This window comes from Botrytis porri (genome assembly GCF_014898465.1).
Source record: "Botrytis porri strain MUCL 3234 chromosome Unknown BPOR_002, whole genome shotgun sequence".
NCBI lineage: Eukaryota > Fungi > Ascomycota > Leotiomycetes > Helotiales > Sclerotiniaceae > Botrytis > Botrytis porri.
Genome location: NW_024066076.1, coordinates 1,926,905 through 1,947,513, shown reverse-complemented (window position 1 = coordinate 1,947,513; position 20,609 = coordinate 1,926,905). Strand labels below are relative to the sequence as shown.

Below are 20,609 nucleotides of genomic sequence, written 5' to 3'. Positions count from 1 at the left end.
TTTGTACCCGCCCCACAGGTTACCCGTCCAGATTCTGAATTATCCGCTCCGTAGACGGATTATCCGCGGATTATCTGTCGAGGCCATTATCCGCCCCGCGGGTACCCGTTGCGCAGCCTACCAGATCAACAGCAGACATTTGAGTAATCGAAAATATACCTATATACCAAATCATCATTCTATATCTAAATATCGAGTTTGAATCCCCAACTTTCAAATCCCCATCTTGAAATCAATTACACATTCCATAACTCCTCCACCTTCAAATCCCCACATTCAAATCCCTTCATTCAAAGCCATACACCTCCCATGTTCAACCTCCAACCTCCAACCTCCATCTCCATCTCCATCTCCATCTCCATCTTCAAGCTCATATATCCTTATATCCCTCATTCAAACCCCCATCCATCCATCTATGCATCCCACAACTCAATCCTACTTCCCTTACCCTTTCCCTCCCAAATCCCAAATCCCAAATCCCAAATCCCAAATCCCAAATCCTAAATCCTAAACTCTCCTCTCATACCTCCCTCCCTCCCCCATCCCCCATCCCCCCTCCACGATCCATCCCCTCTACACAGAATCAACCTCCAACACACTCGCTCCCCCGACCTTCTCCACATATCACACACATACTATATATTAAATATCCAACAATCAATCCACCTCCCTCAGAAAAACACATTACCTAAGATTCTATAGTTTGAACCGAAGCACAAGAGAAGAAAGGAAAGGAGAAGTGAAGAACGACAAGAAAGGAAGAAACGTGAAGAAAAAAGAAGAAGTGAAGGAATAAGGAGTGAGGAAACAAGAAGTGAAAGAGAAGTGAACTTCACAAACTGTGAGATGATAGTTAGAACTTGGATACTTAATAGACCGATAATCAATATGTCTAGTTCAACATTGGGTATTGTGTATTATGTGACGGAAAGGATGGATTGAGATGCGCTTGGAATTTCTCTTTTATTTCTTCTTGGATGATAAATGGGCAGATGAATGAATGAAGGGATAGAGTGATCAAGGTATGAATAACCGAGGCTGAAATACTCTGAGTAGGGATATTGCACTATCATCAATCAATAACTAGATAAATGAATGAATGAATGCAGCAATCGTAATATAGGAATCTGGGTGTTATTCTCGGTTCGATGTGTAGATGTACCACCTGCATGTATGAATGAATGATATCCACAATCACCATCAGATCAAAGTTGATTAGTTGACCTGCGAAGTTTTCCTTAAACATCCACATTCTACATTGCCCACCACAAACCCCAAACCCCATACATCCATCGCCCACCCCCACTCATATCCCAAACATCCATCCCCTAAGCCTTCTCCCCCTTCTCCCTCTCCTTTTCCGCACAACTAACCAACCTACCCACTACCAAATACTTCTCCTCAAACCTCTCCTCCCACCCCCTCAACGCCCCCAACTCATCCTCATCCAGATCCTCCAACGTATCCAACTCCCCCTGTAAATCCTCCGTCAACATCTCCGGATCAAAACTCCCCTTCGCCAACCCACGACTGGCATCTCTCCCTGCAAAATTCTCATACGGTCCACCTGGTCCGTAAAAATTCCTTCCATTGCTGACATCGAAAACGCGGCCGCGGACGGATAGATAGACAGGTGTGTTGTTGAGACCGGAGAAGGGGACGAGTTCTGGGGGGGTGAATGTGCGGAAGACGATGGGAGAGGGGGCGCTGGGGATGGGGACGGCCTTCTTCGGACGGAAGGTCGTGTAGGTGAGGAGGGCGAGGAGACTGAGGAGGAGGAGATTGATGGGGGTGGCTAGGCTGGCGCTGGGGGGTGTTAGTATGGGTTTAGGAAGTTTGTTTGGGGTGGTGAGTTGATGGGGAATTGAGAGGGTGAAAGAGGAGTAACATACACTTCTGCGCCAGCAGGTCGTTGGGCTTCTGTATTGATATGATGGTTAGCATTTTGGTCCATACTGATATGATATGTCATGACATGAATGATCCGATTGATTAATCCAACTCAATCTCAAACAGCCAACAGACCCCATCCTTCCTCTCTCCCCCAACAACACAGCAGACAAAATAGAATCCATAAAGAGAAAGGACATACCAGCAGCCATTCTCTTCTCAACATAATCCATAATGTCCTTCTAATATCCTCTCTTTGAAATCCAGCAATCTTGATATCCTCTCTTGCTGCTGCTGCTGCTGTATCTCTCAACACGCTCACCGCAATGCAATAAATTTCCCTTCGTAAAAGTAAATCGTATAGTCGGTCTTCAACAAAAACGTTTCTCCAAATCTCAAACACAAGATCCAAACCAACAAAACACAATATTGAATGACGTTGATAACGCAAATAATGAAATCAAATTGGATATTAGAAATTGGCAAATCGAAGCTTCGAGCTTACTAGTACTTCAGCTCGGGAATCGCGGGGGAAGACGTCCGTGTGTCACGTGAAAGAAAGCCCGGAGCAAGTACAAGCTCCAGTTCCGCGGAAGCTCACCGGACCGGTAGTGGACTCCGTAATGACGAGCGAGCAATTGAAACTCTGTGACAGCATGCGTGAGGAAGTGATCTGTGCCAAGAACGCAATGATATATTCTTGATACAAATCCATGTACAGCGAGAATACACAGCCTCTTCAATTGCAAAGTGTAGGAAATTAATAAATATGCAATTCGATTTTATAAAGATTAAAATCCATTGATGGTTTTCTGAACTAATTAAATCACTTGGTATCCTGTAAAACGATTCCGAGATTCCGAGATAGATTCTCCTCGTGAGCAAGATTTCAAGATCAACGAGAAGCTGAATAGATCTACTCCTCCAAACCTAATTCACGAAATCAAATGAAACATGATGTGACACGCCATAATAGAAAAGTCCATGTAATTCATTGGACATGTAAATCCAATGCAATGGGCGAATTTTCCTTGACTCCAAACCGAGTCATCCTTCCCCTCAGAAAATCCCCTACGTATGCGCCGACCGAACTCCTAATTGCCTCGCCTTGCTATTGCGTATTTTCTGCGCCATGAAAACCGATTGTCCTCTTTTCCATATCTCTACTAGGTGAAAACTCCACAGCTTAACCAGTAACCCTCCTAACCCATAATCCTGTCTCCTCATACCCTGCTTGCTTATCTTTCCTCTTCCACGCTCTGTGTAGTTTCAATCCACATTCATGTTCCTCCTTCCTAATCTCCGTTCCCTCCTCTCTCAATCTCTCAATCTGCTTTTTTTCCATCTCCCTCTTTCTCCTCACTTCTTCCGTAACAATCATTCGATCCGCTGGCATAAGTTCCGTCATCTGTTTGATTGATTTTTCAATATTCTGTCTGCGATGTGTAAGAGCTTCTAGACGCGCTTCCAGTGTAGATATAGGATCTGAAGATGCGTTTTCGGCAGGGGTACCGGGAAGAGATTTTGTGACAGTGGATGAAGAGCGCGGTGGGTGTTCGCGAGGAAGAGAAGATGTCATAGAGATTGTGATGGGATTATTTGAATTAATAGCTTTGCGAGTAATGCTCCTCGTAGAATAAATGGATGCGCTATCATCAGTGATGACCTTAGGACGTTTTCGAGAGAGTATTGAAGTAGGTCCTTGGGTTGTCATGGTATAGGATTGAATTGGGAGTGGAGGATGCATCTCGTTTTGTATATCAAGAGAGGGTGCTCTGGTAGATTGGGTAGCTTCAGACGTAGCCTTTGTACTGACACTAAATCGCGAAGGTGGTTGGACGTATGGCTCGTTTGGATCGATGGAAGGAAAAGAATTCTTAAGAGCTTCTCGGAAATTCCGTTCAATAGTTCCTGTGGAATCGTTTTTAGAATGAGAAGGATAATATGCGGTTGGAGATTCTGTAGTAATATCGTCGGTGAAATTTGTAAGGTGAGTTGCATGAATGGGTTCGAGGTTTTGAATTAAGGGTTCGTTATAGGTTTGTGGATTGTTTTGACCGCTGAACAATGGTCCTGCATTGATAGATACTGGGTCGGGTAGATCCATGAAGCTTGGTGCCGCCGCCGTTTCACTATTTGCACTTCGGATGGAAGATACAGGGGTACTTGTGCCTGATGTTATGCGTTTTTCGTTCCTCGCTGGAATTGGAATATTAAGTGGAGGTATAGTATAATCATCTGACGGCGTGGGAACAATTTTTGAACGTCCTGTGGCCCCTTTCCATTCTGGTTTCTCTACCGGGGCATTATTCTTCAATTTGCGAACACGCTCTCCAAAAGATGGTTGATTTTGAGGTCTCTGCGGACCAGCGCTAATGATTGATGTATTCCCCATTTGTCTACCGTTTAGCAAGTGAGGAGGCGAATATTCTGCTGGCTTGACGAATTGCGATTTTCCCTTTTCCTTTGTAAGGTGTTCAGCAGAATATGGATCCCATTTTGCATCTGCGGTTTTTCTACCCTTTGGCCCATCGACATCTTTGCGGTTTAATAAGTTGGCTGCTACTGCTGCGACTTGATTTCGCCTCTTTTCTCTTCGCATAACAGGAATATTGCTCGATGGTGGCTTCAACCTAGAATCCGTCCTTTCTTTCGACATCCCGAAACCAAGTTGCGAAATATCAGGTACCTCATCGATTGGAGAGACCTTATGATCTTGATATCGATTTGGATTTCTGTTTGAACTTGCATTAGTTTCTATCCATATAATTGCGCCAATGAATTATGAAGCATCAAGCGTTCTCAAACATTCACAGATCATTATCCAGCATTTTGAACCGAACCAACTCCAAGAGAACTATTTCAACACTAATAGAATATTTAACCTACCGTCGCGTTCCATCAAATTCCGGAGAGCTTGGAGGTGAAACCTCTGCTGAATTTGGAGTCATGGGTTTCGCATATGTATTATATGGAAACTGATCACTCATAGGGCCCGGAGAAGGCTGTGAGTAGACAGAAGAAACCGGTCTGAAATTATCGGAATTCTGGCGCGAGTGCATGGGAGGAACTGCTTCACTGATATAAACATTAGCAAATATTTAGTGAATGCTTGAGAATGTAGATTTGACAGCGATATCATTAAGCTGAAACATGAGCCCAACATCCATTATCCCTCCTGATAGTTTCCTCGAACTTCAACGCCCCCACTCTCAGAGGAAATAGATAAACCGTGTGACCTACAGTGGTAGAAGTGGTAATCCTTTTGAAATATTATTTCTCGTCGGTCTTGACGGATGAGGCGCATTTCTATCCGAAGATGACATATTTATATCAACATTTATACCGCCAGCCGCTCCGTAAGATTTCTCAAAAATAGTTGTCTCGACAAGTACAGGTTCACTGATGGATGATTGACGAGCTGTAGTACCACTACTCCTTGGGGCATTGAGACGTTTCCACATGATGTATTCTTGTGTACCAGTCCTGTATGATCTTCGCTAGGGATTGGAGGTATGGAGGTGCTCTCGGAAGATCTTTGTCGCAAGTGATTAAACAATCCGGAGGGAGATTTCTGAATGGATATCGTAGATCCAGACGTATTGTACTTTTTATTTTTATTTGAAAGCTTCTAGACTTTTGTAGCTGGAGAATTTAAGATGTCTTCCACACACACACATAAGTTTTTTTTTTTGATATGTATCTCGTGTTCTCGTAAATGATTGGAAGGATCGTCACAGGATGCCGAAGGCTGTGCAAACTTGGTGGATACTATTAATTGTTGTTGTTGAGTTTGATTGATAAAGTGTAAGAAGTGAAAGAAGTGAAAGAAGTTAAAGGGTGTACTGTTATACAGGTAAATACACAAGTCGTGTTAATAAGGAGGTGGGTACGGCGAATCAAGATGATAGACGATTGTGCTGTGAATGGATTGCGCTCTGAATGGTACTGTCTGTTATGATTGACTATGGGAAATTATACAAATGGAATAAAATAAAATTGAGTGATAAATGATGCGTAATGAGTGATGGGTCATTCAGGGAATGAATTTCGCGATTGAGGCAAACCAAACCATGAGGTTTCAAATGACTGGTAACGAGTGAAACGAGTTGAATATACTGGTGGCAATGAGTGAGTGCGAGGAGTGTGTGAGGAGTGAGTGTGATGAGTGAGTGGCTACCTATCGATGGCCCAACATGAATGATGGGTTGTGATACCCAATGAAGGACCAGCCTATTGATGATTATGAAGTGAAGCTTGAAGCTTGAAAAGAGTGAGAAGATGGTGGAGGGAATGGAATACTTGGACGAGAAGAGATCAAACCTAAATCCAAGCTCAGATCGTGTGTTCATATCATACATACCTAGAGGTCCCGAGCATAGGTAAGGTTATATAAAAATTATTTCGAGTGAGTTTTGACCAGAAGCAGGTCTGTGTATCAATACAATATACAATACCGTTCCCACCAACCGTCCGTCTGAATATCGGCCAATGTTTATGAAAGACATCATTCAATTCGATACTACCTAGGTCTACCTCGTACACAAAAGGAACATCTCTCTCGCATGCTTCATCGTTAGTGGTCAATGGTCATCGTGGTAAAATTGCAGTGTTCAGGGGGGTGGAGGGGGCATTCGAGTTCATAAGCAAACATTCGTTTCATCATTCGAAAGGGTCATCGGGAGTGGAATGAGCGTGTTATATTAGGGGTATACGAAGGACTGACTACCCAGGGGCTACTAGGTAATTATAGAAGTGACAGATTTACTCTGATGGGGGGGGGGCCAAAGTGTTCAAGTGACATCTACCGTAATTATCGAAGTGAACAGACCTAGGAAAGGAGGGCAGAAAAGCAAGTTCGCAAGCTCGGCCAAGGTAAATGGAACTTCCCAGCCTTATTTTTAGCCAGGAGTCCATGAATCCAAATTTACACCCAAAGCAAAGTGTTCGTGAACCGTGAACCGAGAGCCGTGGTGAAATTCTATATTAGGGATCCATAAAATTTCATCATTCGTCTTGCGGCTATCTTATGTTACGAGTATATTCACTATATTGATATATATTGATATATATATACAGCTATATCCAGTGTCTACCTGGGTCGGTAGGTGTATCCAGAATCATGCATATATGAGATATGAAGGATGAGAAGGACGAATAATTTCTGGATAGACACAAACAAGTACTCATAATTATCCTTCCAACCTTCATTTAGCTTTTCCCTTCCTCCTTTATCCCCTACTAATTCTAGAACTCAATATCGTCTTGAACCTTAATTTCACGAATGCCCTGAATGTTTGGATTTGCAAAAGTTTAATATTCGAACATCGTCAATGATTCTGGAAGCGTCCTCAAAGATCGGATATTATTACCATCTTTTGGCTGACATCGAAGTGACTAGTCCTGTACCTGTCGGTACCTTTTCCCTTGAACCATCTAGCTTCCAACTTCCAAGGCCACAGCTCCAATAGCTCGAGAGTAGCTCTTCCTTTTACGGTGTAGTTTCATGTTTCAAGCGCTTTAGTTTCATCGTTCCGAAGTCCGAATCCACTTATCTTATCAAACCTAACCACACATCCAAAGTGGAACACTTATCAGGTCCACAACGACTAACAATTGTCTAAGATTCAACACAGCATGTACTACTATCAACAACTTCAATTGCATCTCACAATGGACACACTCATTCATTTCCCACCATGGATTTCCCTCAGGGCCTGTTTCCATTTGCGCCCATACCAAAGGAAACCGCGGAACATTTCTCCTTGTCACCATGGTGCAAAGCTATGCTCGAAGACAGCTCTATGCATCCCTTTTCACCTCGGTCGAGAATGATCAAAGAGCATAGCTGTGATACATTTACGGCCATTACCCTTCAGACCCCAGACACTATCTCGCATTGTCAATTCTTCTACTCTCCGCCCAACTCCTCGCGTTCGTTTGGCGAAGTTCTGGCACTGATGAGTTTGGGTGCGCATGTCAATGGACATATTGATACTGCCCATGGCGGGTTCACTGGAGTCATGCTGGATGATATGATCGGTTGTGCAGCGTCAATCGTCAGGCCAAGAAATAAGACTACTGTGACGGCGTATCTACACATTACGTATAAAAAACCAATCGGGACACCTGGGGTTGTGTTGGGGAGAAGTTGGGTAGACAGGACAGAGGGAAGGAAGATATTTGGGAAAGCTACGATCGAGGATGGTGAGGGAGTGGTGTTGGCTACTGGGAAAGCTTTGTTCATTATGATGGATAGGAAAAAGCTGCGAGAAAAGTTGTGAAAGTTTTGGTGTCCCGGTCACCAGCTACAACTTGACTTTGATACGAATTCTTTGAGATTCAATATTCTCAGACCTAGAGGCATACATCATCAATACGGATTTGACATAGATGGTGTTCAACATTTAGACAAATTGGAATATAGGGTAATGTTAGATGGTTTAGACAACGAGATATTTCACATACAGCCGCACTCACTATTCTGGACTCTGTTGGCCTAAGGACGTACTTCTCTTTCTGTCTGCAAGAAATAAACTCTTCCTCTTTACGTTAATACCCTGTCTGATCTTCATTATGTTTCATTCTGCCAAGTCGACGAGCCTGGGGATTGCCTTTCCATAATTTCTTTGGATATTCGTATCATCTTTCCCCGACACAGTCACTCAATGCTTTCATTACATCTTCCCATCTCGTTTCTCCGCAAGTAAAAACTTTCCTTGACAAGTGTGGACGAGTAATTAGGTCATCTTGCATTAAGTATAAGAAGGCACTTGTCGAATTTTCAGTTGAAAGGAGTAACAGAAGTCACCTACATCACACGAAGGATCTCAGAAATCCTTTTCCTCCGCAGGAATACCCCGTACCATTCAAAGCATTGGAAGCATATCAGTGAATGCGTTGGAATGATGGTTCGATTCCCGACCTCATGACTATCGACTGATTTGAATGTTACTCAGTCACGCCAGGGAGGAGGAATGATATTATGCATTCAAACTCCTAATTTGACGTTCTAGAAAACTCATTGCTTCCACAGAATGAAATCGAAAGGAATCGAAGCATTCTATATTCTAATTTGTTGCATGTCTGATTTTCAGCCACATGGTACCAGCCTCAAAGTATGCCTTTCCAAGGTTCGGTACTGTATCGGCACTTGAAGATCTTGGATTGAAGTACCTAGTGTGAGTACCTACCGTAAGTAGCTGGAGCGCATAGTAGTGCACACCTTTGTGGAAAATGGACTTGATGATTCACTTCATATTTTGTGCCCGAAAGTCCATGGCGGTATCTTGATGAGTGAGTTAGTACATTCTCGTGGCCTAGAACACCGCAGCTCGGTTGTTAAGACCGTCTACATCATTTACTTCCATGTGCGTGAAGTGTTCTGCGGATGAAAGCCCCTCGATGTGTTGTATGAGGTTAGAAAACTAAGAAAACATAGGCTCGACACTAGTACTCGATAGTTCATCAAAATCGAGGTAATCGGTATTAGTACCGGCATGGCTATCTGAACCATGGAAGTATATCTCGAATGAAAGAAGTATAAAAGAAAAAGTGAATGGAATAGATGAAGAGAAGATTGACGCTTCTGATGGATCTTCGTTTGAGTTCGATAATAAGTGAGCTAACGACCTCGGTAGAGATTGACATAATCGAGGTGAAAAGAGTTGAATTCACTACAGTTTTTGGATATGACGCGTCTACCTGGGTATTCAATGACTCTCACGGCTCAATTTGATTTTTGATCGGTCTATGGCATGGTTTATTCGTGGGAAATTTTGTACGGTGAGAATTTGTGTCTTCTCAACATATTAAAAATTCCTCTGTAGATCTATTTAAGCACTGAGTCCCGCCCTCAACAATGCAACTTTGCTTTTCACCTATCCGATAAGTCGTGCAACAAAGTACATCAACTTTTGTTAATTTTTACTGTGGTAGAAAATTGTTCGACGTATCATCTGCAGATAACACTAGTTTAGTCCATACTTATCTCGGAAGATCACCTTTTACCTCGACAAAGTCTCTCTACTTCGAAACACTCGGATTTTCACAACCCGAATATCACAAGTCAACTTATCTATTTACCATGTCACCAACACATTCACCTCCTGAGAAGGTGGGAATTATGAAACTTTCCACCGAACTTCGAAATATCATCTGGACCGAGGCTTTATCTATCAAGCAATCTCGATACATACAGTCATCTGAAAAATCAATACTTCAATCTCTGCGATTAACCTGTCGCACAATTTACAACGACATCGAATCAGGATTCCCAAACGAATATTTGCAAAACCAAACTTTCACTTTCCAAACCCTGGAATCCTTTCTCAAATACGCCCCTTTATATACTCGCGCAGAACAAGTCCTCCTACGATCGGTTCATATTCAATTCTACGAGACTCCGGATTCCCTCCGCTACAAAGGTTTTCCTGAGGTCTTGTACTCGAGACAAAATTTCCTACTTGATGAGATTCTCCTACCAAAGTATCATGGTATCAATGAATGGATCTTCGATGTCTCCAACCTCTTTAACTCTCACAAAAGTCTCTCATACCGTCATATCACGTGTTTTCTCCGCTACTGTCCCGCGGAAAATCTCGCCTTGATCTTCAATACTTGCGATGGTTCGTTCATGAACTGTGCACAGCCCCGCAAAGGATTTCATCTCGTGGCTACCGACGAACGCACCCTCCGGGAATTTGAAGAAGACGCGGAGAAATTGGCGTTAGCATCGCAGCGCTGGAAAGAGGAGAGTGAGACTAGTGTGAAAACAAATCTGGATTCGACAGTGCTTATCATGCATCGTCCGACTCAGCTTTCACGCGACCCGAACCCGGATACCCCGTATTGGAAATACAACAAGCGGGATGATCCGAGAGATCCGTGGTTGGATATCAAGAAACATGCAAGGAATAGTGTTTCGCATGGCACGAAGTGGAATATGGAGACGTGGAGGAGGAAGAGGGAGAGAAAGGCGGATGCGAAGGATAAGAGGAGTGCAGGGTTGGTGAGGGTGGTGAGGGAAGGTGGGAAATTCGAGGCTTTTGGAGGAGAGAAAGTTGGATGAGAGTTTTGAAGATATGATTCTGCTAAACTCGCTTACCAATCTACAAGAGCCCGTGATTACACTCGAGGAAGATGAGTTTTCTGACTGATTAGTTACCTAGGTTGACCTAGTACTCTACTATCAAGAGACCTACTTCTATCAATGTCACATGCGTCAAACTATCCCGGAGTTGACAGCATTCATAAGTCTATTACTGGCTTGCCGAAAAATTCATCGAATCGTTGCTAGTCATAGACTGCCTGCCCGTCTTCAAATTGCATCTATAATGAATCGCTTTCGAGTAGATGGACACTTAATAATGAAGTGGACTTGCTGATCTGTAGTATCGCATTATCTAGTTAGCAGTTTGATGCTCGATTTAGGAAACTTAAAGACTCAACCTGTTCATTAGATGACACATGCAGCAAGATACAGCTCTTCTGTGGAGAAAAGAATCTACTTTATAAGATTGGGAAGGGTTTGGAGGGGTGGTGATTACTTTTGACAAAATGAGAAAGGAATCGCATACTCCCCCTGTTTAGTTTAATGTCGTGGTATATGAACTCTGAAATTTTCTTGTCTCTTTCACCTCGTTGAACTAGCCAAAGGGATGGGCTTGAAACCGTGAACTTCCAAGCTGGCTTCTTAGTTTATTCTTCTTCTTCTTTAAGGAAATTGATATCTCGTCTTTTCCCGTTTGGGTTTTCATATAGGGTGGGGGCAGGGAGTGTTATTTTTGAATCACCAGTGAGTGATTGCATGGAATGATAGAACACTTCCTTCCCAATTTGTGAAATTTCTTGATACATTCATTCTTCAATTGCTTGATACCAAAACTCAAATGCTGATTGTTTCATATCTAACAAATGATTTCAAGAATTCTCAAGATGGATATTTTGATACAGCAAGAGATATTCACAAGTCCATTTTGGTAATATCCTGTCGGTTAGTATATCTACTGGTAAACCTCAGTGGTAGGAATCACTTATTGGTAGCTTTAAAAGTAATAATTATTACTAATGCGTATTAGAAGATATATATCAAGATTTAGACTACCTCGTTTAATAAAACATGCTTTCGATTGTTCGGATATTTCACTGCTCTGAAGATAATTCTAAATACTCTGTACCTAGTCACAGGGACTATGACATACTATCCAGCCAAACATCTCTTACACTTACAATCACCGACGACCCATCTCATCACGCAAAGGCGCGACATCTTCCCATTTTTGATCGCGATAGTATTTCAATATAACGAACACACATATTTCCCCCCTTTTTTTTTATTCCTGTCTCAGCCCAGTATTGAAATTTCGAGCCCGTCGCCTCATCAACGTCCTATATATGTGTGTGTACTGTTCTTCATTCACAACTATGGTTCAATATCGGGCAATGCGTAGAAGCTATCAACCTAGCATCTGTACTTAATTTCTGCATTATCTTCTCCTGTTAAGTTGTCGGAATACTTGTCTGTTAGGGAATATCGGTTGTTACTGTTATTTTTGTGGTTGTGAATGATTTTCTGTGGGAAAGATAGATAACCGTAAGATATACCGCCGAATTGCTAATATCCAAATATCATACATACCACCGGTTCGTGAGAATATCTATCCCAAGCTCCTTTAGAATTCTGAGAGGCTGGCTGGATGATCCGAATGTTTGAGGATCAGGGATCCTGTGCAGCGGTTTCGTGATTACTTAGATTGGCATTAAGAGGATGGTGAAGAGGATGTTCATAACTTTGTTTACGTATCGCTAAAGTCGTAATCAGATTATTCCAGCGATTTCGGGTCTAGAGATGCGAGTGTTCTTGTTTTTGGAGAAGGTATGGATGCGGTATGTTGGTGTTACAGAGGACATCGTGATAATGTTGTACTGCTTTGCGAGATTTTTGCAGTTGAAAATGCAGATGTAGAGGTGCGAATAATATGGGAATCTATATTGGGGGGGGGGGGGGGGGGGGGGGATAGAGTTGTTTAAGATTCCGCAACCGTTGAAATAGTTTCCTGGAGAAGGTTTTGATTTGATATTCGCTTCGCCTAGTAATGAATAGGTTAACTTGAAATTGTGTCTTACAGTAGTTGTAAATTACTGATTGATGAAATGGCGTTAGGCTCGATTAGGATATCACTTTTATGTATATCTTGATTTGTGAATATACCATAAGACACCTCATCTAAATTTGATACAGCTACAGTAGAATGCCGAATTCGAAGTACCTATGACCATTTTTTTAGAGCTACATTAGCGGCTTTGATTGATTTTTTAGTTCTGGGATGGAATTCTGAGGCCTAGGGATATGATCTTTCCATACCATTCCCATCTCTGCCTTTATCCACCTGATATCATTGGAAAAGGATTATTTGTATATGAATCTTCGATTCCTTTCGGATGCGGATGTTGCGGCGTCCTAGAATGGAGAAATGTAATATCGTCTAGGTAGTGTTTTAATGCTTTTGTGATTATGCTTTTGATATCTGGAAGAGCTTGGAGATAGTCGAGGGAAATATTAGTCGGGTATAGCTAAAATAAGTGGTTAGATAAAAGTCGAAACGGCTAGCGAAGAAGGTACTAAGAACACACGCGTATGTTTCCTCTCACACTCCAACGAATCAAGTATCTTTACACCAGGTTTCGTTGCTGATAAATTCACAGCCCATGGATTTTCCTACCAGGGATGAGAAAAACATACTCACGCGATGCGTAGACTATATCTTAACAGCATCTCGATACCAAACCACCAAACCCATCTCGACTCAAACTCTGGAACCGAGACATCTCCCATTAAATACATATTTTGTCACAACACCTGCTTTATAAGCACCCCCCACTGCGAGTTTCGAAAACAAAAGTTTCAGAAGATCTGCAGACTGCAGATCGGGGTTTCCAGTGATAGGGTGCGTAAGGAAAGAGTTAGGGATTTGGTGTATGTCCTTAGACTCTCGCGATATCGCGAGACTTGCTAGGATTGGGGTTAGATTCTGGGGGGGGTAGGGGGGTTGTATATTGGTTTGGGTGGGAAAGGGTATGGATGTACGGGCTTTGAGGCGCAAGGGAACGGATTGCTGCAAACTTTCTCCGTTGTTGATGAGGGTTAGTTACTAGTGGCTATGTTCTCAGCATTGATCCATGGTAGCTATGGGTAAGTGATGGTCGAAAGAAAAATAAATATTTATATGACAATGAAAAGAGAGCTAGTGCTCGTCTGTTTAGAATTACTTAAGCGAGATAGATTCATTATTTTATCATCCTGCTACCAAGGGCCGAATGTTGTGTAACGTGGAAAAGACATACATTGAATGATCAGATGAAGAAAGAAAAGCAGGAAATGTCAAAGGGTGATCTTTTGAAGTCGCTCAGGAGCATTTTCCATTCATTGTGTCGATGTCGGTCTTGGTCTTCTAGCCTTTGATTCTTTCATGCAATGCTTAATAAACAATTCAACTAACCGCCCTGCCCATACCCTGAGGCTTTCTTTATGTGATAATACTAAGCCATTCTTGTGAATCCGTTCTTTTGAAAGAACAACATTAGGGCTCGTATGAAATACTTTGACGAGTTAAGTATACGTAGAGTCGCTGATAAGAGCTGCTGGTGACCTCAGGCCTAGAGCACTGTATACAAATATGATCAATGCTATGCATCATGTCTGGGCCCTTAAAAGACGATCACCGCATAATCAAATGACGCATGCGAAAATTATATCACGTGCTGATAGATAGTCAGCTAGAGGTCATTTACACGGGGCGTCATTTAGAGCTTACCGGGATGAAGAGATAAGGTACTTGCTTCTCATACTACCTGTAAGAATCACCATATTTGTGTCTACATTTAGTAATATCCCTCATAGCACGATGCATAATCATGACGGTGAAAACCACCGAATAAAACCAAGGGAAAGGGCTATCAAAGCCAGTGATCAGACCCCAGGAAATAGCAAAGAACAAATCACAGCTATAGTGAACCTTTCGAGCCAATCCGTACCATCCATCCGCAAGAATTGTATCACCAATTTCAGATGTAATGGTTTTGGGGTTGTAGATTTCCTGCCAAGGAAGTTGTGGAAAGGTCCTTCTTTTAACGAAAGTGCAACGTTCCATCATTCGGAAATAGTTTTTCTGTCCATTTGATGTATCCCATACCCAGTAAACAAATATATAAAAAACAAAGAATGCCGTAAGCGCATATCTGTTCCATGCGTATTTTGCTGGATCCTGGCTCGCAAAATATAGCGTGCAATGACATTATGAGAATGGTACCCAGCCATATTCCAGAATGTTAGCATAAATCCCATCTTTTCCTGGTACATGTCCCACGTGGTAGTGATAAGATGTTCTGCTTTTGCGCAAGCATTGGCATATACAAAGTGTGCCATGACGAGAAACATGACTTCTCCGGAAATATAGCCATATTGTTCGTACTGGCGTGTAGCGGTCGCGCAGCTTAATCCGAACAGAATGAACCATGGAATTCGGACTTCATAAAACATTTTGAAGTCTAGTATACCGAATAGCCGGGGATTTAGTTCAGCACCCATAAAAAAGTCATAGATAGGATACCCAGTAATGCGATGTTGGGCACCGCGGGCAAAGGCTGAAAAGTAAGCGTAAAAACTCATGAGATAGCCTGAAAGAATTGCTACGGAGAGTATAGGACCGAATTCATCGAAAATAGTATTGATGGAAAAGATACCTGTTGCATGGAGAAGAGTCATAACGAGGATTGTGAGGTAGAAGTTAGTCTATGCCGAACAATAGTATTTAAGCTGTTTGTCACCTTCATGAAGCAGAGGCTTGCCGAAACATGTAAAGCCAGGCATAAACAGATAGCATGCAACTTCAAAAATGTAATAGGTCCAGTATATGCGCCATGCCCTGAAATGAGGGAAAGCTCTGGTGTAAACCAAATGTAGGAGATGTTTCGCAAAGTCTGTAAAAGATTGTCCTTCGGTGGGTAGAGGAAATTTGCCATCATAATATATAGCGCCAATCCACATGTAATACATTAGAGTAGGGAAACCAATCATGAGAGCTAGAACTCCAAGTGATCCTCCGAACTCAAAGTGACCGGAGTCATCCACCTTGTGATCCATACCAGGTCGCCATCCACCAGTTATATGTTCCCTTGCAAAGTCATCAGCTTTTTCAGTTGCATCTTTCTTTACACTTTTGATAGGTTTGACATTGTCATCTCCTTGCCGAACTTGTTTCTTCAGAGATGATTGAGTCATTATTCAATCTATCGGCGTCAAAATATCTAGCTTAAGTGGTCAAATGCGATGCTGAGTGCAAAACTGACAAAAACCTGTATTGGGAAAACGTCCAACCAAATAGTTGGGCGAATATCCTTTGCCTGCAAAATAGACTTCGAAGAATTTAAAGATTCAATACTTTTTTCATGACAGGAAGTCATTAGACTTATAAAGCCACTGAAGGATGATATTCTCGTCACTGGCAATTTCCCAGGGACCCATGGTATGCGTGTCAGCACCATATCTGCTCAACAAACGGAGAAATATCAGCACCAAAAGGAATACGGAGTGCTATTTTGGGAGATCATCGAACGTCGATTAATATTAAAGTCTTGGAAACAATCTGATGTCTAGTAAGAATACTAATATGATTTGCAGTAGATGATTGTAGAAAGCTTTAAGTTAAGGACCTTGAGGAAGGGGTTAAGGTTAAACACACTAGTGGCCATCGGTGGGTGCACGGACACCACGAAAATTGGCATGACGATGTCTCTCGAAACATCAGTTTGAATACTTTGAAATTGGATGTGGTGATTCATTACAGATCAAACAATGACAGTATGGATTCTGACTTCAAAGATGGAAAGATGAATTTGTTACAAGCATTTAATGAAGATTGATGCTTGTCAACAGGGCCTGGGAAGCATACAATGTGATTCTATTGGCCTTCATGACGAGAACTGAATGGAGCCAGCCAAACTTGGCGCGTCCTGAAGACTTTCATGCGAAATGATCGAGCCAGCGATCAGAGAGTAATTCAGTGAGATGGATTTTGTCATCTTGTGAAATCTACTTGTCGACATTGTGGTACTAGTAATATTTGATATATTGCGAACGGCTTGCAAGTCGCGTACAGTATAAACTGTGGAGCAGCTCGTTCTTAATACTTCAGATAACCTTAGTACTGTGGTATTAAAGCACTCCTCGATGATCTGATTTGTCGCAGGATATTATCCGGATGTACTGCTGACACTTGGCAGTGGGGGGATTTTGCCCGGTCAAAATATCCCCCAAGACAGCAAAATGAATATACAAGTTCATGAACTTCACGATTGACGCTTGATAGACCTTTCTCAATACGACGAATGAATCCAATGTTTCGTGGTTGGATTTCAATATTACCTGTGCTCATACAATCTGTAGCTGGTACTACACAAACTCAACATCGACTTCGTTCGAGTGCTTTTGCAGTTCCCGGAAATGCTACTTATGATTATGTTGGTATGTGAGATCATTCAGTACCTAAAGAATATAAGCTGATAGATTCAGTGGTCGGAGGTGGAACGGCAGGATTGGTCATTGCATCAAGGCTCGCAGAAATAGCATCTGTTGGCGTGATTGAAGCAGGTGGGTTTTACGAACAAGACAATGGAAACTACAGCATCGTCCCATATGGAAGCCTTCAAATGCCTCTGGTGTACTCAACTGAAGATTATCCTAAGCAACCACTCGTTGACTGGGATTTGTTTTCTGTGCCACAGGTGAATGCTGGGAATCGGCGAATACACTATGCTCGAGGAAAAACACTGGGAGGATCTTCAGCACTGAATTCGTTATCGTACCATCGTGCTACTTCTGGTACATATCAAAGATGGGCTGAACTTGTAGGAGATGAGAGTTTCACTTTTGAGAATGTTCTTCTATATTACAAGAAGTCTTGTCAGTTGACTCCACCTGATGCTGTAAAAAGAAACTCGACGTCTGCAACTGTAGTGTATGACTCCACAGCTTTTGATAACTCTTTTGGAGGACCTCTACAAGTTTCCTGGAACAATTGGGTAGACCCTACGATAAGTGCACTTGCGAAAGCTATACAGTCTATTGGTCTTCCAGTAAGTTCAGCTGGCTTCAGTAGTGGTTCTTTATCGGGTCATGGTGCTTGGGTCCCTTCCACCATTGAACCCAAGAGTGCTGTACGATCATCTTCGCAGTCAAGCTTCTTAGAAGAAGCTATTGAGAATACGGATATCATGGTGCATGCCCATACTCAAGCCTTAAAGATCCTTTTCGCTTCTGATTCAGCAAAAAGAGCGAATGCCGTTCAAGTATCGACAGCAGGATTTCAATACACTATTCATGCGAATAAAGAAGTCATTGTATCCGCAGGAGTTTTTCACTCGCCACAATTACTTATGGTATCTGGTGAGAAACTACTCTCAAAATTAAGAATAAGATGCTAATTTGAAAAAGGAATTGGTCCGCGTCCTACACTCGAGGAGAAAAGCATCCCATTGATTTCAGAACTTCCAGGAGTAGGACAAAATCTGTGGGATCAAGTCTCATTCACTGTACTCAACCAAGTACACACACCCAGTGCTGGAAGTATTGTAGCAAATCCAAACAACTCTGCCGAGATATTGCAACAATATTACGAAGATGCTGGTGGGCCATACAGCTCGTCGGCCGGTTACCTATCTTTCGAAAACATCCCAGAAGCACTGCGAGGAAACTTTTCACAACAGACAATATCATCACTGAATTATTTCCCATCTGATTGGCCAGAAGCAGAATACGTAGGAGCAGGTTTTGGAGGTGACGATTTCTCTACAATTGGTGCTTTTGGCGGAGTACTTACAGCTCCTCTTTCCCGAGGCAATATCACTATCAAGAGCGCTAGCATGTTAGATCCACCGGTAATTGATCTTGGTTGGTTCAGTGACCCTGCAGATTCTGAAGTCGCAGTCGCAATATTCAAACGCATTCGACAGATATGGGACAGCGACCCAGCTAAGTCTATTAAGATAGGGCTTGAAATACTCCCAGGAGTAGCGGTACAAACAGACAAAGAAATTTTAGAGTATATCCAACAGAATTCGGCTCCAATGTGGCATGCTAGTGCTACGTGCGCAATGGGTAAAACTGGAGATACGAATGCGGTTGTAGATTCGAGGGGAAGGGTATTTGGAGTAGACGGGTTAAGAGTCGTCGATGCTTCTATCTTCCCTTTTGCGCTTCCTGGACATCCCCAAGCTTCTGTTTATATGATTGCCGAGAAGCTTGCGGATGGCATAATAACTGGGAAATAATTTATGTCGGTTGTCGCGATATGCCACTTTTCAATTGTTCATACTAAGCCAGCAGTGAAAGGGGTCGGTGGAGACTCATGAATGATAGCGAAAAAGGTGAAATATCACCCCACAACTTGAATGAAATGCAATCACTCGACTGCTGAGTGAAAAGGAAGTTTCATTGTCAAAATTGCACCAGTCCAACCGTATGATAGTATACATCATCAAATTCCATGAACTAAGATCCGACCATTATAGATCCCAATTAAACCACCAACTCCATCCACCATGCATACAATATATCCACGTACACCTGAAACCTAAACCTTCATCCACAAATTTAAGACACCCTTTGCATATTCCACAATCTCATCACCACCTAATTTACTCTCTCCGTAAACACGGTCCACGAAGCTGATTGGTACTTCGGCCACCGTACATCCCATGGCCTTAGCTCTAACCATCATTTCCATCTGGAAAGTATATCCCTTACTTTCTGTACTTTCAATAACCTTCTGTAAAACCGTTTTTTTGTATAGTCTGAAACTTCCAGTCAAATCGCTAACCCCAGGTCTCAAAACGGTATCGGCAAATAAATTGGCACCCCTGGAAACCAACTTCCTCTTCAAATCCCATCCAAATACACCTCCATCACCGGCATATCTTGTACCAGTAACAATATCATATCCACCATTTGTAGAAAGCGTCTTTTGTTTCGCGATCATTTGGGAGATGAATTTGGGGTGGTGAGAGAAATCCGCGTCCATAATAATAACATAGTTCCCAGTTACGAATTGAAGACCGTGTACGTATGCCGTTCCGAGACCAAGCTTGCCGGCGCGAGCCTTGAGGAGAACGTGAGGGGAGTAAGCTTTAGCAAGTTGATTGGCGACGACTTGAGTTCCGTCGGGGGAACCGTCGTCAACGATGATGAGTTCCCAATCGAGTCCTCTGTAATGCAATTAGCTGCCGCCTGGAAAAATCAATGCGCACAAGGGGGCGAGCAATTGGCGCGAACTTACTGCTCGGTGAATGTGCGATTGAGAAGCCATGTAATGATGGGAAGATTGCGACGTTCATTGTAGGTAGGAAGGATTACAGAGTATTTGTCTTTGGTTGCTTTGGGTGCCATTTTGGATGATTATTATTGTAGGTAAAGGAAGGTAAGTGTCGAGAATCGATCGGGACAATTCAATTAAAATTGTAAGTTGTTAATAAAGGAGTGTAGTTGTTGACTTCTCGTGGAGCTCGATGGGGTTCAGGTGCACCGTGTCCACAAAATTGACAATCCGATATGGCTCGCTTAGTAAGCACATCCGCCGCGTCGCTATCGCGTTCGTTACCATCAAGTCGATGGATGGAAGATAGATACACGATCAATTGCATCCCAAGTATCTCCAAACCTCCGG

General features: G+C 42.6%; 8 protein-coding genes across 8 annotated transcripts; 3 read left to right on the top strand and 5 right to left on the bottom strand.

Moving 5' to 3' along the window:
* Positions 1 to 1,328: 1,328 nt before the first annotated feature.
* Positions 1,329 to 2,123, bottom strand: EAF01_001596 (uncharacterized protein; the record flags this gene model as incomplete). Its single annotated transcript, XM_038909846.1, has 3 exons — positions 1,329 to 1,806; positions 1,893 to 1,920; positions 2,093 to 2,123. 3 exons carry the CDS (start codon positions 2,121 to 2,123, stop codon positions 1,329 to 1,331), a joined length of 537 nt encoding a protein of 178 aa, XP_038774658.1.
* Positions 2,124 to 2,646: 523 nt separating this feature from the next.
* EAF01_001595 (uncharacterized protein) lies at positions 2,647 to 6,656 on the bottom strand. The gene is made up of 4 exons (XM_038909845.1): positions 6,071 to 6,656; positions 5,134 to 6,008; positions 4,780 to 4,968; positions 2,647 to 4,625 (listed from the first exon to the last, which is right to left on the bottom strand). Exons 2-4 carry the CDS (start codon positions 5,352 to 5,354, stop codon positions 3,077 to 3,079), a joined length of 1,959 nt encoding a protein of 652 aa, XP_038774657.1. The 5' UTR covers positions 5,355 to 6,008; positions 6,071 to 6,656; the 3' UTR covers positions 2,647 to 3,076.
* A 933-nt stretch (positions 6,657 to 7,589) lies between these two features.
* EAF01_001594 (uncharacterized protein) lies at positions 7,590 to 8,174 on the top strand (the record flags this gene model as incomplete). Its single annotated transcript, XM_038909844.1, has 1 exon — positions 7,590 to 8,174. The coding sequence occupies one exon, from the start codon at positions 7,590 to 7,592 to the stop codon at positions 8,172 to 8,174; it is 585 nt and encodes a 194-aa protein (XP_038774656.1).
* A 1,802-nt stretch (positions 8,175 to 9,976) lies between these two features.
* EAF01_001593 (uncharacterized protein) lies at positions 9,977 to 10,960 on the top strand (the record flags this gene model as incomplete). The annotated part of the gene is made up of 1 exon (XM_038909843.1): positions 9,977 to 10,960. One exon carries the CDS (start codon positions 9,977 to 9,979, stop codon positions 10,958 to 10,960), a length of 984 nt encoding a protein of 327 aa, XP_038774655.1.
* A 3,778-nt stretch (positions 10,961 to 14,738) lies between these two features.
* Positions 14,739 to 15,655, bottom strand: EAF01_001592 (uncharacterized protein; the record flags this gene model as incomplete). The annotated part of the gene is made up of 2 exons (XM_038909842.1): positions 14,739 to 15,155; positions 15,185 to 15,655. 2 exons carry the CDS (start codon positions 15,653 to 15,655, stop codon positions 14,739 to 14,741), a joined length of 888 nt encoding a protein of 295 aa, XP_038774654.1.
* A 27-nt stretch (positions 15,656 to 15,682) lies between these two features.
* EAF01_001591 (uncharacterized protein) lies at positions 15,683 to 16,171 on the bottom strand (the record flags this gene model as incomplete). Its single annotated transcript, XM_038909841.1, has 1 exon — positions 15,683 to 16,171. The coding sequence occupies one exon, from the start codon at positions 16,169 to 16,171 to the stop codon at positions 15,683 to 15,685; it is 489 nt and encodes a 162-aa protein (XP_038774653.1).
* A 1,106-nt stretch (positions 16,172 to 17,277) lies between these two features.
* On the top strand, positions 17,278 to 19,218 carry EAF01_001590 (uncharacterized protein; the record flags this gene model as incomplete). Its single annotated transcript, XM_038909840.1, has 3 exons — positions 17,278 to 17,413; positions 17,462 to 18,334; positions 18,383 to 19,218. The coding sequence occupies 3 exons, from the start codon at positions 17,278 to 17,280 to the stop codon at positions 19,216 to 19,218; spliced, it is 1,845 nt and encodes a 614-aa protein (XP_038774652.1).
* A 124-nt stretch (positions 19,219 to 19,342) lies between these two features.
* EAF01_001589 (uncharacterized protein) lies at positions 19,343 to 20,503 on the bottom strand. Its single transcript, XM_038909839.1, has 2 exons — positions 20,223 to 20,503; positions 19,343 to 20,151 (listed from the first exon to the last, which is right to left on the bottom strand). The coding sequence occupies exons 1-2, from the start codon at positions 20,330 to 20,332 to the stop codon at positions 19,521 to 19,523; spliced, it is 741 nt and encodes a 246-aa protein (XP_038774651.1). The 5' UTR covers positions 20,333 to 20,503; the 3' UTR covers positions 19,343 to 19,520.
* Between the last annotated feature and the right edge of the window lie 106 nt (positions 20,504 to 20,609).